This window comes from Acinonyx jubatus, chromosome A1 (genome assembly GCF_027475565.1).
Source record: "Acinonyx jubatus isolate Ajub_Pintada_27869175 chromosome A1, VMU_Ajub_asm_v1.0, whole genome shotgun sequence".
Lineage (NCBI taxonomy): Eukaryota > Metazoa > Chordata > Mammalia > Carnivora > Felidae > Acinonyx > Acinonyx jubatus.
This window is the reverse complement of record NC_069380.1, coordinates 128,435,605-128,449,374: the sequence shown is the minus strand read 5'-3', so window position 1 is coordinate 128,449,374 and position 13,770 is coordinate 128,435,605. Positions and strand designations below refer to the sequence as shown.

Below are 13,770 nucleotides of genomic sequence, written 5' to 3'. Positions count from 1 at the left end.
ATGGGGTGCCTGGGTGGTCTGAGCATCCATCCAATTTCCCCTCAGGTCATGATCTTATGGGTTCAGGTTTGTGAATTTAGACCCTGAACTGAGCTTGCTGCTGAGAGCACAGAGCCCGCTTCAGATCCTCTGTCCCTTGCTCTCTCTGCCCCTACCCTGCTCGCTCGCTCTCTCAAAAATGAATAAACATTCAAATAAAATTTGAAAAAGGAGGTAGAGAATAACAAATCATTAAAATTAATTTCTATGCAATAAGACTAGAAATATATAGAAACTTGCTTTCAATACTGTATTTCTTAAAATGACTTCTGAATTTTAAAACAGCCAAATATAACAAAAATTCTTGACAGCTAGAAATTAACCTCAAAATTTAAAACCCACAAATATTACGAATAGACATAAAATTGCATTTTTCCTGCCAAAAAACAAAATTAGTTTGGAAACGAAGTAGAAAGTAGGGGAACAGAAAGCATACTTAGCATTCATTTCCTCACTAACCTGGTTTACTGGTTCGTTGAAGTTGGTGATTAGCCCTGCACGCAACGTAGATTTCTCCTCCTCTGAGAGAGCACTGTAAAAAGATTAATTCATTATGCAAGAGGATGCTACCTAACAATAAACATAGGTAAGCACTACTTTGAATTTTAACAATAAAAAGCCTTTCAAAAAAGAGGCCACTCATTAGTTTTGGTAAATAAATAGAATTATTGCCATTACTTGTATATTGACACATCAAGTAATTCCTAAGTGTAAAGCTCCTTCACAAGTGAATACAAAGTACAAAATAGTAAGCAACAGGAAATAAGACAAATCCAGAATGACAAATGTGGTACTGTGACATCTGCTTTATTAATATAAAAATAGTTGCCTAAAAAAATTAATGGTTTCTAAAAAAAAAAAAAAAGTGTGTATGAATAAGTATTAGCCTTCCACTGACTTCTTTCATACAATCTGAGTGAGGTTATTCTATAGGGGAAGGGATCAGGAATCAGAGGATATTTGCAATTAAAGACTTATTAGAAATCAGCTAGTTTAGGGGGCCTTGGAGGCCCCCTGCTGTATCAGCACAGAGCCTGCTTAAGAGCCTCTGTCCACCTCTCTCTGCCTCTCCCACGCCTGCACATGTTCTCTCTCTCAAAAATAAACATTAAAAAAAAAAATCAACTAATTTATAATTTTTCATTTTACATCTCCAGGAAGGATAAAAATAATACTAACAATTCTGCCTGCAAATGAGTTAGTAAACTACAAGAGCAAAAGACCAGGATGGAGAATATTCACTATTAGAGTATACGCATTTTGATTTTTGAAATATATGAATGTTGGGGGGCCTGGGTGGCTCAGTCGGTTGGGCGTCCGACTTCAGCTCAGGTCATGATCTCACGGTCTGTGAGTTCGAGCCCCGTGTCGGGCTCTGTGCTGACAGCCCAGAGCCTGGAGCCTGTTTCAGATTCTGTGTCTCCCTCTCTCTCTGACCCTCCCCCGTTCATGCTCTGTCTCTCTCTGTCTCAAAAATAAATAAAACGTTAAAAAAAAAATTAAAAAAAAATATATGAATGTATTGTTTATTTAAAAATTACATTTTAAAGCCCCCATATTAAGGTTTTCCATTATGGCTATGATAGAGTAGATGGTATCAGATGAATCATCCCAGTAAGATCAGCTATAAAAGTGCTACACAACTTTTTGTTTTTTAAGTATTAAGGCATCTCTCTGTTGAGTAGAACTGTGTCCCTCCAAAAAGATATGTTCAAGCCTTAACCCAAGTATCTCTAAATGTGACCTTATTTTAAAACTAGACACTTGCTGATGTAATCAAGTCAGAATGAGGTCATAACAAATTAGGGTGGGCCCTGATCCAATGACTGGTGGTGCCCTTTACAAGGAGAAGAAAACGTGGACAGACACGGAAGAAACACGTGAAAAGGCGGCCATGTGATGATGTAGGCAGAGACTGGGATTACAACTGCAAGCCAAAAATCCCTAACGATTGCAGACCACAAACAGAGACTAAAAAGAGACAAGGAAAGATTTTTCCCTAGGACCTTCAGAATAAGCAAAGCCTTGACAAGCATCTTCACCTTAGACTTCTAGCCTCCTGAACTGCGGGACAACACAATTCTGTTGTTGTAAGCTACCCAGTTTCTGGTAGTTAGTTATGGCAGACTGAAGAAACTAATGCAGCATCTAAAACAATGTAGGCAGCCATGACTTGAAAGATGAAGGTCTAGAAAAAAGGGAGAGGAACTGTGATGAACCAGAACATTTCCCCTGGAGCTATCTGCCCATAAAAAAATCAAAGCAGGAACTACATGACTAATGAGCTAAGAGATTTCACTAGGTCTCAAGTGCTGAAAAGGCAAAAACTGACGCTCAGGGCGAACCAGTAAGGCAATACTTTGGTAAACACCCAAAGATTGCAGCTGAAACCCGAAGAAGGCTAAAAATTAGGATTAAGAGTAAACCAGAAAGATGGGGTGCCTGGGAGGCTCAGGTGGTTAAGGGTTTAACTTCGGCTCAGGTCATGATCTCGTGGTTCATTGATTTGAGCCCCACATAGGGCTCTGTGTTGACAGCTCAGAGCCTGGAGCCTTCTTCAGATTCTGTGTCTCCCTCTCTCTCTCTCTCTGACCCTCCCCTGCTGGCTCTCAAAATAAATAAAAACATACAAAAAAAATTAAAAAAAAAAAAAAGTAAACCAGAAAGAGACCACCCTCAACTAAGTCAAGGTTGAAGTCATATTCTATTTGCCTGCCTGGAAAAAATTAAAATTTTCTCTAAAGAAAAATAACAAAATTCCAAGCCTCTCCAATTTTCCCTCAACAACGCTTAGCATTCAGTCAAAAACTGACTATGTATAATACAAACCAGGTAAAAGTTATTAAAATCAAAACACAAATAAAAATAGGAGACACAAGGGTGCCTGGGTGGCTCAGTCAGTTAAGCATCCGACTTCGGCTCAGGTCATGATCTCACGATCCATGAGTTTGAGCCCCGCGTCAGACTCTGTGCTGACAGCTCAGAGTCTGGAGCCTGCTTCCGATTCTGTGTCTCCCTCTCTCTCTGCCCCTCCCATACTTGTGCTCTGTCTCTGTCTCTCTCAAAAAATCAATAAAATGTAAAAAAAAAAAAAAAAAAAAAAAATTTTTTTTTTTAAATAGGAGATACACAGGACACATGGGTGGCTCAGTTAAGCATGCAACTCTTGATCTCAGCTCAGGTCTTGACCTCAGGGTACTGAGTTCAGGTCCCACAGTGGGCGCCATGCCAAAACAAAACAAAAAAAAAACAAGAAAAGAAAGAAAAAAGAAAAACAAACAAAAACACCACACACACAGGAAATACAGACATTGTAATTATCAAAATCACACTTTAAAAAAATTATGAATTTGTTGATCAAAATAGGTGAAAACTGTACTATTTCACCACAGAGCTGGAATTCATTTAAAAACAAAAAACAAAAATAGGGGTGCCTGGTGGGCTCAGTAGGTTAAGTGTCTAACTCGGTTTCAGCTTAGGTCATGATCTCAGTCTGTGGGTTTGAGGCCCAGAGCCTGCTTGAGATTTTCTCTCTCTCTCCCTCTGTCTCTGCCCCTCCCCTGCCCATGCTCTCTCTCTCTCTCTCTCTCAAAATAAATAAACAAACTTCAAAAACAATGTTTTAAAAAATACCAAAGGAAAATCCTAGAATTGACTTTTTAAAAAATAGCAAAATAAAGGTAACAAACTTAAGGAGAAGTCAGTAGAAAATATACAGATTAAAATATAATGAGGAAAAATGGACTTCTAGAGGCACCTAACTGGCTCTGTCTGTAGAGCATGCAACTCTTCATCTCTGGGCCATAAGTTCAATCCCCACCATGGGTGGAGAGCTTACTTTAAAAAAAAAAAAAAAGGGGGCGCCTGGGTGGCTCAGTCGGTTGAGCGTCCGACTTCGGCTCAGGTCACGATCTCGCGGTCCGTGAGTTCGAGCCCCGCGTTGGGCTCTGGGCTGATGGCTCAGAGCCTGGAGCCTGCTTCCGATTCTGTGTCTCCCTCTCTCTCTGCCCCTCCCCCGTTCATGCTCTGTCTCTCTCTCAAAAATAAATAAACGTTAAAAAAAAATTTTTTTAAATAAAAAATAAAACATAAAAAAAATTTAAAAATGGCTTTAAATAGAACAAAGAAATTGAAAGAAAAAAGCAGAACAAGATGTACCATGCAACCATAAGACGGTTGATGTGCCTCTATTAAAATCAGACAAACTATGCTGGATGCCACACATTACTAGAAACAAAGAGGAACATTTCATGATTAGGACAAGGTCAATTCAACAAAAATGTAAAAACATTTAACTTGTATGATCCTAATAATATAGTCCCTGTACATATACAGCAAAAACAGAATGTAAAGAAGAAATGGCCAAATACTTAATCCTATTTGGAGATAACCTATCTGTCTCAGAAAATGATGAAAAAAGCAACAACAAAATCAATAAGGATATAGAAGATGTGAATAGCATAAGTGACCAATTATGGCAAAACACACATATAACAGGCACACATATAACATTTCAGGCACACATATAACATTTAACACAGAACAATATACTGAGATTGTAACACAAGACAGCACATTTCCAAGGATGAAATCGGTAACAAAAGAATAACTAAAAAGCCCCACATGCTGGAAATTAGGAAATATACTTCTAATTAACCCATGGGTATAAAAAGAAATCACAAGAGGAATTCTAAAATCTTATCAACTGAGTGGTAATAAAACTGAATTAAAGCTAAGATTACAAGAAAACACCTAATGTTTTAAATGCATATATAAGGAAAACTAAAAGTGAATTATCTATGCTTCCATTTCAAAAAGCTAGAAACCAGCAAGTTAAATCCGAAAAAATAAAGAAAGCAGTAACAACTAAAGCAAAGACAGAAAGGCCACAGGACAAAGAATCCAAAAACAGATCCTTATATATGAACAGCACATACAAGGGAACCACTGAAATGTGTTAGAGAAGGAATACCGGCTGCAGCCTCACTCCACATACACACCTAACAAAGAAATCACTTCCAGACAGATAATCCACCTAAGTGTAAAACAGAAAACAACGCTTCTAGCAGAAAGTGCAGAATATTTTCATAATCTTGGACTAAGCAAAAATTTTATAATAGGCTCCAAAAAAATATAAAAATAGCTAAGCTGAACCTCATTAAAATTAAGAACTTCTCCTCAAAAAACACAAGAAAGTGAAAAGGCACGTGACAGAGAGAAAATATTTCCAATGTGTATTTTCTTTTTTTTTCTTTTTTTATTTTTTAACATTTATTTATTTTTGAGACAGAGAGACAGAGCATGAACGGGGGAGGGTCAGAGAGAGAGGGAGACACAGAATCCGAAACAGGCTCCAGGCTCTGAGCAGTCAGCACAGAGCCCGATGCGGGGCTTGAACTCACGGACCAGACCGTGAGATCATGACCTGAGCTGAAGTCGGACGCTTAACCGACTGAGCCACCCAGGCACCCCTCCAATGTGTATTTTCAACAAAATACCTAAGTCCAAAACCTATGAAGTCCCAGAAATCAGTAAGATAACCCATTTTTTTGTACAATGGCAGCCCTTTATAAAAGCAGGATATTCAAATGGTGAATAAGTATATGAAAAAGATATTCATTATTGATCAGAAAAATGAAAAATTTACCAAAATGACAGATAAGACCAAATGTGCTAATGAGCAGCAAATGTCAACAGTGATATGTCCCTGTGGAAGTATAAATTAGTATGAACCCTTTGAAAACAAACTGATGGTATTTACTACACCTGAACACACATTTGACTACACATGACCAAAAAATGCACTTATGTGCAATACGATATGCAGAAGAATTTTCAAGAAGCATTACTATTAACAGACAAAAACTAGGAACAACCTTAACACCCAACAGCAGCAGAACAAATAGATATGCTATGTTCCTAACATGGAATATTTTCCTTCTACATAGGAGAAAACTTTTCAGGCAATTACATGGGTAAATCTCACAAATCTAAAAATGAATGAAAGACACACAAAACAACATAGTATAAGATTTCCATTTGTGGAACTTCAGAAACAGGTAAGGTTAATGTATGGTTAAGAGATGTCAAATGTTGCTGGGGGGGGTGCACAGGTGACCGCGAGGCAGGAGGAAGGCTTCTGGGCGCTACTAATGTTCCACCTACTTGCAAGTGCTAGTTACATGGATGTGGTCACATTATAAATATTAAAACTGTACCCTTCATTTGTGCACTTTCTCAGTTATGTTGTATATTGTACTTCAATAACAGTCTCTATAAACCTTAACTATGACCAGTTGAGTAAACAAATGAGAAAACAAGATTAAGATAAACGTTCAGGTGAAAAAGAGTCAAAGCCTAATGCAAGTCTAGGCTTTCCCATGAGAAATGATCTCTTTAATCCTTTTATGATTGTGTTGTACTTCCAACTTAGATATTAACCTGGAGAAAACTCATGTCTTTAGCAATTCTCCACTAATGGTTAACACTGCACCTTTAATTTCATGCACATGCTATCATTAGATGAATTCAGATTAGTTTCCAAGCACAAACTGCATAGTATCTAATTAATTAGGACCCAGTTAAAGTTGAATTATATACAGTAATGATCTGTAAGTTCAAATTGATGCTCATTCCGTGAAAATAGCGGTAGGGGCAGGAACTATATAAGATGAAACTTAGATAAGAACACACACAAGCAGATGTTTTAAGTGTGTTAAATTTAAATGAGTTCTATAATGAGTGTTGCTCCCTTGCTGCATTTCTGAGTACATTCTTACCATCCTTGCTCCCTCCCCACATTCATCTCCATTCCAGGGTATATCTCAATATATAGTACAAGAAAAAGCTTCGGATTTAACTACCTAATACCATATATCCCCTTTAACTTTTCATATTTAAACTAATTCCCATTTTTAATTCTTTATGTGAATGTATGATCTGAAATATTGAATCTACCTCTAATTCTACCTTCCAAAATTGTCATTGGTAACCATATTCTTCATATTAACTGGTAAAACAGAATGAATTTTCAGAGCTATCTAAAATTCAATTGGACAGAGCAATAGAAAGGTGTGCAGTGCTGCAATGGTTCCAGTAAATCAATAATACACAATTCCTCATCACTGCTTCATTTCTCTCAAAATTATGAATTCTAAAGTAAGAGAAATGTTTATTTTATATTACAGTACCCTTAGTGCAGCCTTACAATACTCTAGTTGTTTTGGAGTGCCTGGGTGCCTCAGTCGGTTAAGTGTCTGACTTCGGCTCAGGTTATGATCTCATGGCTCATGAGTTTGAGCCCAGCATTGGGCTCTGGGCTCACAGCTCAGAGCCTGGGGCCTGCTTCAGATTCTGTGTCTCCCTATCTCTCTGTCCCTCTCCTGCTCATGCTCTCCCTTTCTCTCTCAAAAATAAACAAACATCAAAAAAAATTTCTTTAAATATTCTAATTGCTTCTAATATTATTCAAGAGCATATTCTATATGCACCTTGAAGTACTGTGACAAGTTTATTTTTTTAAGGACTTATGAATATAAAGAACATAAAGAGCTATAGTGCCATCTACTGGGGAACAAAGACTAAGTTACCTCTTTAGCAAAGTTCACTATATTTTATCAAATGAATTCAAGGGCCATGTCTATACTTAATTTCCATCTATTACATAACATGTAATTAACTATCAAGAGATATCTGTTCACTTAACCATCTATAGAGCAGTTACAACTCAATCTGAGGGGATGACAAATGGCTACGACCCTATTCCCACCACAAAGGCAATTATGCAGAAGACTTGGAAGGTAAAATGACCTGGGATTTCCTTCTCAGTAACTTTTTTTCAAAATCTTAAACTCATACTTCTCTTTAAAAAAAAAAAAAAAAAAAAAGCAAAAAAACAAAAACTTTGCAACCTAATTCATTCACCTAGCATTTTTGTGCCCATAAAATTAGATACCCTCAAAAGCAAAAGACAGCAAGAAATCCACAGCCTCCCTCTTAAATAAAAATAACTCGGGGAGAAAGGCAGTAATAGGAATACTGACATATAGAACCCTTTACTTCTTCAGTAGTTAACACATTTTTCTTTTAAATATCAAATGCTTTAAGAAAGTGAATGTCATCCTACACAGGGACCATGCTGACCTTCCTTGCACTGTTCTAACTTAATGTGTGTGCTGAAGCAAGCACAAATGCACTCTTCCACATAAAGAATAAAGATTAAGAGGAACATCTGTATACCCCCCCGAATTTGGAAAGGATTACATGGGCCAGGGAGAGTGACAGAACTTACTGAGGTGCTACACGTCTCCAATAACGATCAATTCCATTCTTAAAATATAGCACAGCAAGCCACCTTACATTTATATCCAGAGTGTGGTTTGTAAAAATATTCTGTAAAAAAAACAAAAAACAAAGCATTAAAATGAACATGTCATAAGTTAAAGTATAATTACTTTACCCATAGTGAAATATGGATAACACTTCAAATGTTTCACGTAAGTGTTATCGCTACAGAGAACATGTTTTCTAAATCTCTATGAGCTCCAGAGTTCATGTAAGAAAGCACACGTGGTAGAAGTATGTTCATTTTTAAGCTGAGTAATAAATATTTGGGATCCATTTAACTAGTCTACTTTTAGATGTCTGAAAATTTTCCTAATAAAAAACTAAACTCAGAAAAAAAGAAACCTAATTATATATCACAACCTACACACAAAACACTGAAATAAGTATCTTCTCAATTAAAAAAAAAAGTAGACCCACCAAAGCATACATTCAAAGATTCTAAGGAGTCAAAGCCCCTGCATTATCAGCACATGCTATGAAAGGAGTTATTTTAAAGTATTCTCTTATCAAAATAATCAAGCTTACAAATAAATGTGACAGAACATTAATTCAAGTACAGACAGTCCTTGCTTTGCAGAGCTGCAGGAGATCATAAAAATGACTGTGCAAATAAACCATGCAACAAGGTCTTAATGATCAAGGAGAAAATTATAACTGTTCTGTGACCTTTATACATTTTTACCAAAAACATTACTAAAATTAACAAAAATTCACAACTAACACTTGTATATGGAAATAAAAATACAACAAATGTTAACACTAATTTAAGACATCACAAACACAGAATTAAAGTGTTTTATTTCTTTTTTTTTTAATGTTTATTTATTTTTGAGAGAGAGATGGAGAAAGAGCAAGCAGGGGAGGGGCAGACAGAGAGCGAGACAGAGAATCCAAAGCAGGCACCCACTACTGTCAGCACAGAGCCCGATGCAGGGCTTGAACTCACAAACCATGAAGAGTGTGACCTGAGCCGAATGCTCAGGATGCTCAACCGACTGAGCCACCCAGGTGCCCATAAAGTGTTTTGTTTCTTTACAAAAAACTTATCTAGGTTAGTGGTTACATAGGGGAAATGAGGAGTATCTTAACTGACTGAAATTGCACTATACTTCAGACCATAAACTACTCAAATTCCCAAAGTTGAACTCCTAAACACAACCTTGTGTGGGAAAACCTCAAAACCAAAAGCAATGATGCGGACATATGTTCCTTACTACAGAAAAACATCACATGTAAACTATAAAAAACAGGTATGTTTTTAGAAATATCCCATTTTTAGAAAACCACGTACATACCAGAAATTAAAAAAATTTACAAAGAGAGTTGTGTAATGTCCATTTATTCCTTAATACCCCTGACAACCAAGACAGAGACCCTCTTTTGGGTCTCCTTTGCAAAAGAAAGAACGGACTTCTCCACCACATTAATCGCATTCGATTTTAACACTTTACATGTCTGCCTTCCACAAAAGACGGAGTCATAAATACCTGAGGAGCAAATGAACAAATGGATGGAAATAATGTGGAAAGTTGGTGGCTATCTGCCTGTCTCGCCTAAACTTCGCGAACCAAGAAAAGTCAAGCTGCAGGTGTCAATCCAAGTAGAAATATTCCTGAAGTACTTTGAAGAACAAGACAGGAACACAAGTCTGAAGATCAGGAATGCAAATTTTCCACCTCCAAACTAGAAAGAACAGCTAAGGCAACAAGAGATTAAAAGTACCAAGACAGTGAGTTCAGGGAAAAGTAAAAAATTCCTGCCTCTAACTTAATTTCTCCATCTGTTATAATCTATCCCATCTAAAAGAAATTTTACTATCCCTCTAAGAAGAAAAGTAGAGCTAGTAAATATAAAAACAAAAGGCTTAGGCACTTAAAAGTAACAATTCATAACTGCACAAAAAGCAGTTAATCAGCAAGCTACTGTTTTTTTAAGGTCTGGGAGTAACCCAAATAAGAAATACCACAAGTGTTTTATATTTTAGCCTGAAAAAACACAAGGCTAATTATCCAGTATATTCATTTAAATAAACATATGAAGAATAAAGATACTCAGAAATATTCTGTACCCGAATTTTACAAACGTGACAGTAGGGTTATCCAAAAAAGGATAGAATATTATCTTTAGTATCTTTAAAAAGCAATCTGTTTTTATTTTTTAATCAATGTTTTCTACCTTTTTTCCACTGGGCCAAACACCCAACTTTCACTTATATTCAGAATATCAAGTATGATTCTAGGTATGACTAGTATCTTCCTAAGTTTAACAAGTAACTCAAGCATTTTAGCCATGAAATCAAGAATATGTATGTCAACTCTCATAATCTTCTATTTTTATAAGATATAGTAAACAAGGGGTGCTTGGGTGGCTCAGCCGGTTGAGTATACGACTCTTGATTCTGGGCTCAGGTCATGATTCCAGGGTCATGGGATCAAGCCCCATGTCTGGCTCTACACTGAGCATGGAGCCTGCTTAAGATTCTCCTTTCTTTCCTTTTCCTTTTCTTCCTTCTTTTCTTTCTTTCCTTCCCTTTTCTTGTCCTTTTCTTCCTTCTTTCCTTTCTTTCTCTGTTCTCTCTCTCTCTTTCCCCCCACCCACTCCACCTTTCTCCCCACCCTACCTGTTCATGCTCTCAAAAAAAAAAAAAAAAAAAAAAAAAGATATGGTGAAGAGTTTGTTCGGCATTTGCAACCAAGTCTCAAAACTGGATCAAACTGTGATCCAACTGGCAGCCTTACTGCCCTTGCCAAATGCAAAAAAAAACTCATCAGAGTTGCGAAATTTCCATAAGAAGGAAAAGAATAAAGAAGACTGTCAATACAAAAAAGACATTCTTTTATTCTGGCATTCAGAAAATAATTTTTATAAACCAAAGCTTTGAACTCCTAGAAAAGTTTAGTTAAAGCATAAAGGGCCCCCCAGGTGGCTCAGCCAGTAGAGCATCCTACTCTTGATCTTGGTTCAGGTCATGATCTCACAGTCCCTGATATCAAGCCCCACAGCCAGCTCTGCACTAACGGCATGGAGCCTGCTTGGGATTCTCTCTCTCCCTCTCTCTCTCTCTCTCTCTCTCTGCCCCTCCCCCAAGCTTTCTGTCAAAATAAATAAATAAGCAATAAAAAAATAATAATAATAAAGGAACCCACTGAGCAAAGGGAGATCAGACTTATGCTGCAGTAGAGAGACTGAACAACTGTGACAACATAAATTAACTGGGGCAAGAATAAAGACAAAACATGAAAGTGTACTGTCTACAGTCCTGAAGTCAGCATTAACATGCTAAAACAGAGTATCAGCAGAGTCCTGCCTTCTGAGCAGACATTACCAATACCCTGTTCAGTTATCTATTCAACAATCAACAAACATTTCAACACTCTCAAGTGCCATGCCCTGAATTAATAAACGGCAGTGGCAATGACAGGCAAACATCTGGATCAGTTTCACTAAAGTAAACCACCAGTACAAGTAGATTCTGAGAACAATTAAATGAATGGTGTCTCGTTTTATTAAAAATAGTAATCAACTATTTTACAACAACTTACCAATAACACTGAATAGAAACCTGGCTGTGTCTCCCACTGTTTCAATTGCTCCTCTGCTGGTTTTAATACAGCAGTATCCTGACTGGTGGCCTGTGTTAAGACCTGAAGAACAACAGTGCTGGCACTATTGAGATCCATGGACACCTGGTAAAGATAAGTTAACATATGTGAATCAACATTATACACAAAAAATCAACAGTAACATAAGTGGAGAAAAAGGTTCAATGATCTGAATTATTCCTGCACTTCATTCACCTACCCTCGCGTGTTTCTGCTGGATTTCTAACTTAGACTTTTGGTAATTCAACTAACTTCTGCTTAAATCAACTTATTTCTGATGGAAACTGTCTTCAATGTCCCATTAGTAGAAGGTAATAGTAAACTGCAAATAAGAAACCCACCCACAAAAACCAAAGAACTAAATTCTGATTAAATATCATGGTCTGCCTAAGGCTAAGTATAATACCTTCCTAGTTTTTAAAAGAAGAATATTAAGTGTTATAAGAATTTACCACTTTATCCCTACTAAGACCAAAGGAAGAAAAAGGAAAAAGAAATTTATTCTTTGACTTATTGCTAAGTACCTCATAACATCATCTTATATTCCATCAGTAACACGTGTTCAAAGTATTTTCTAAAATTTAAAAGACAAAGGTATATTCAAGAAATACTGTGGGGAAAAAATGAACTAAATCAATAAACATAAAATATAATATAAAAATATAAACCTTAAGGACTGGATCATCTAATCCTATACCAAATATCTGAAGCCATTCTAAAAATACATTTAGCAATTTATTGATAGTTTTCTAAGCATTGCTTCTAATCACCCCCGAAACAGTGTACAATTGTATACTGACCCAAGTACGTATAATTGTACACAAAATGCTTATATGAAGCATGTAAGATTAAAATTGAAAGCTAAAAACAGAAAATAAATCTCAAAGCAAAAGTGACTGAGAATCAGCCTTGTGATTGTAATTCTATCTTAAACTGAAGACTGTTCCAGATAGTAAAAGTATGAAGGTCATTAACCCATAAATACAGCCAAAGCAACCAATTCCTAAGAATTGTAATTAAACTGCAAAGACTAATGAAAAGGAGGATCCAAATGCTGACTCAACAAGAATTGGCACAAAATATTAAACTTTTCAAGGAAAACTTACAATTTTTTAAATTTTTTTACATGTTTATTTATTTTTGATAGAGAAAGACAGAGAGAGAGAGAGATTGAGACACAGCATGAGTGGGGGAGGGGCAGAGAGAGAGAGAGGGAGACACAGAATCTGAAGCAGGCTTGAGGCTCAGGGCTGTCAGCACAGGGCCTGACGTGGGGCTCAAACTCACAGACTGAGATCATGACCTGAGCTGAAGTTGGATGCTCCACCGACTGAGCCACCCAGGTGCCCCAGGAAAACCAACAATTTTAAAGCCTGTGTGAGTAAAGCAGGGCTAGGATAGGATAAGTAGAACACAAAATACTACCAATTAGCAACGGAAGTAAACTCAAATTTTAAATTAGTCTGTTCTGGTCTGTATTTTAGGACTAGGATGCCTTGTAAATATATATTGCCTCCCTCCCTAACCTGGAGTTCCTTGAACAATGTAAGTCTCTGTGTTCATTATCACCTGAAAACAAGTGAGTGGATTTTCACTCAATTTAGAGGGCTTGTTGGTAACGTATGATTTCAAAAACAGGCTATCTCAGAGAAATTTACTTTATGGAGACCTTAGAAGATATTTTCAAGAGACGGGCAGTATGTTTTTCTGAGAAATATAATACAAGGCACAAAAGCAAGTCATGTACGCAATTTTACATTTTCTAGCAACCACATTAAGAAGT

At 36.8% G+C, this 13,770-nt stretch overlaps 1 protein-coding gene across 5 annotated transcripts in view; it reads right to left on the bottom strand.

Annotated features, from left to right (window-relative positions):
• Positions 1 to 13,770, bottom strand: part of IPO11 (importin 11) — a 203,759-nt gene that overhangs the window by 155,657 nt on the left and 34,332 nt on the right. For all 5 annotated transcript variants that reach the window (XM_053223347.1, XM_027041178.2, XM_053223350.1 and 2 more), the window contains 3 exons: positions 11,928 to 12,071; positions 8,330 to 8,430; positions 499 to 571 (listed from right to left, as the gene is read on the bottom strand). In XM_053223347.1, coding sequence (XP_053079322.1) covers positions 499 to 571; positions 8,330 to 8,430; positions 11,928 to 12,065 — 312 coding nt within the window. In that variant the 5' untranslated portion in view covers positions 12,066 to 12,071. Of the gene's footprint in view, positions 1 to 498; positions 572 to 8,329; positions 8,431 to 11,927; positions 12,072 to 13,770 lie in introns of those variants that run through there.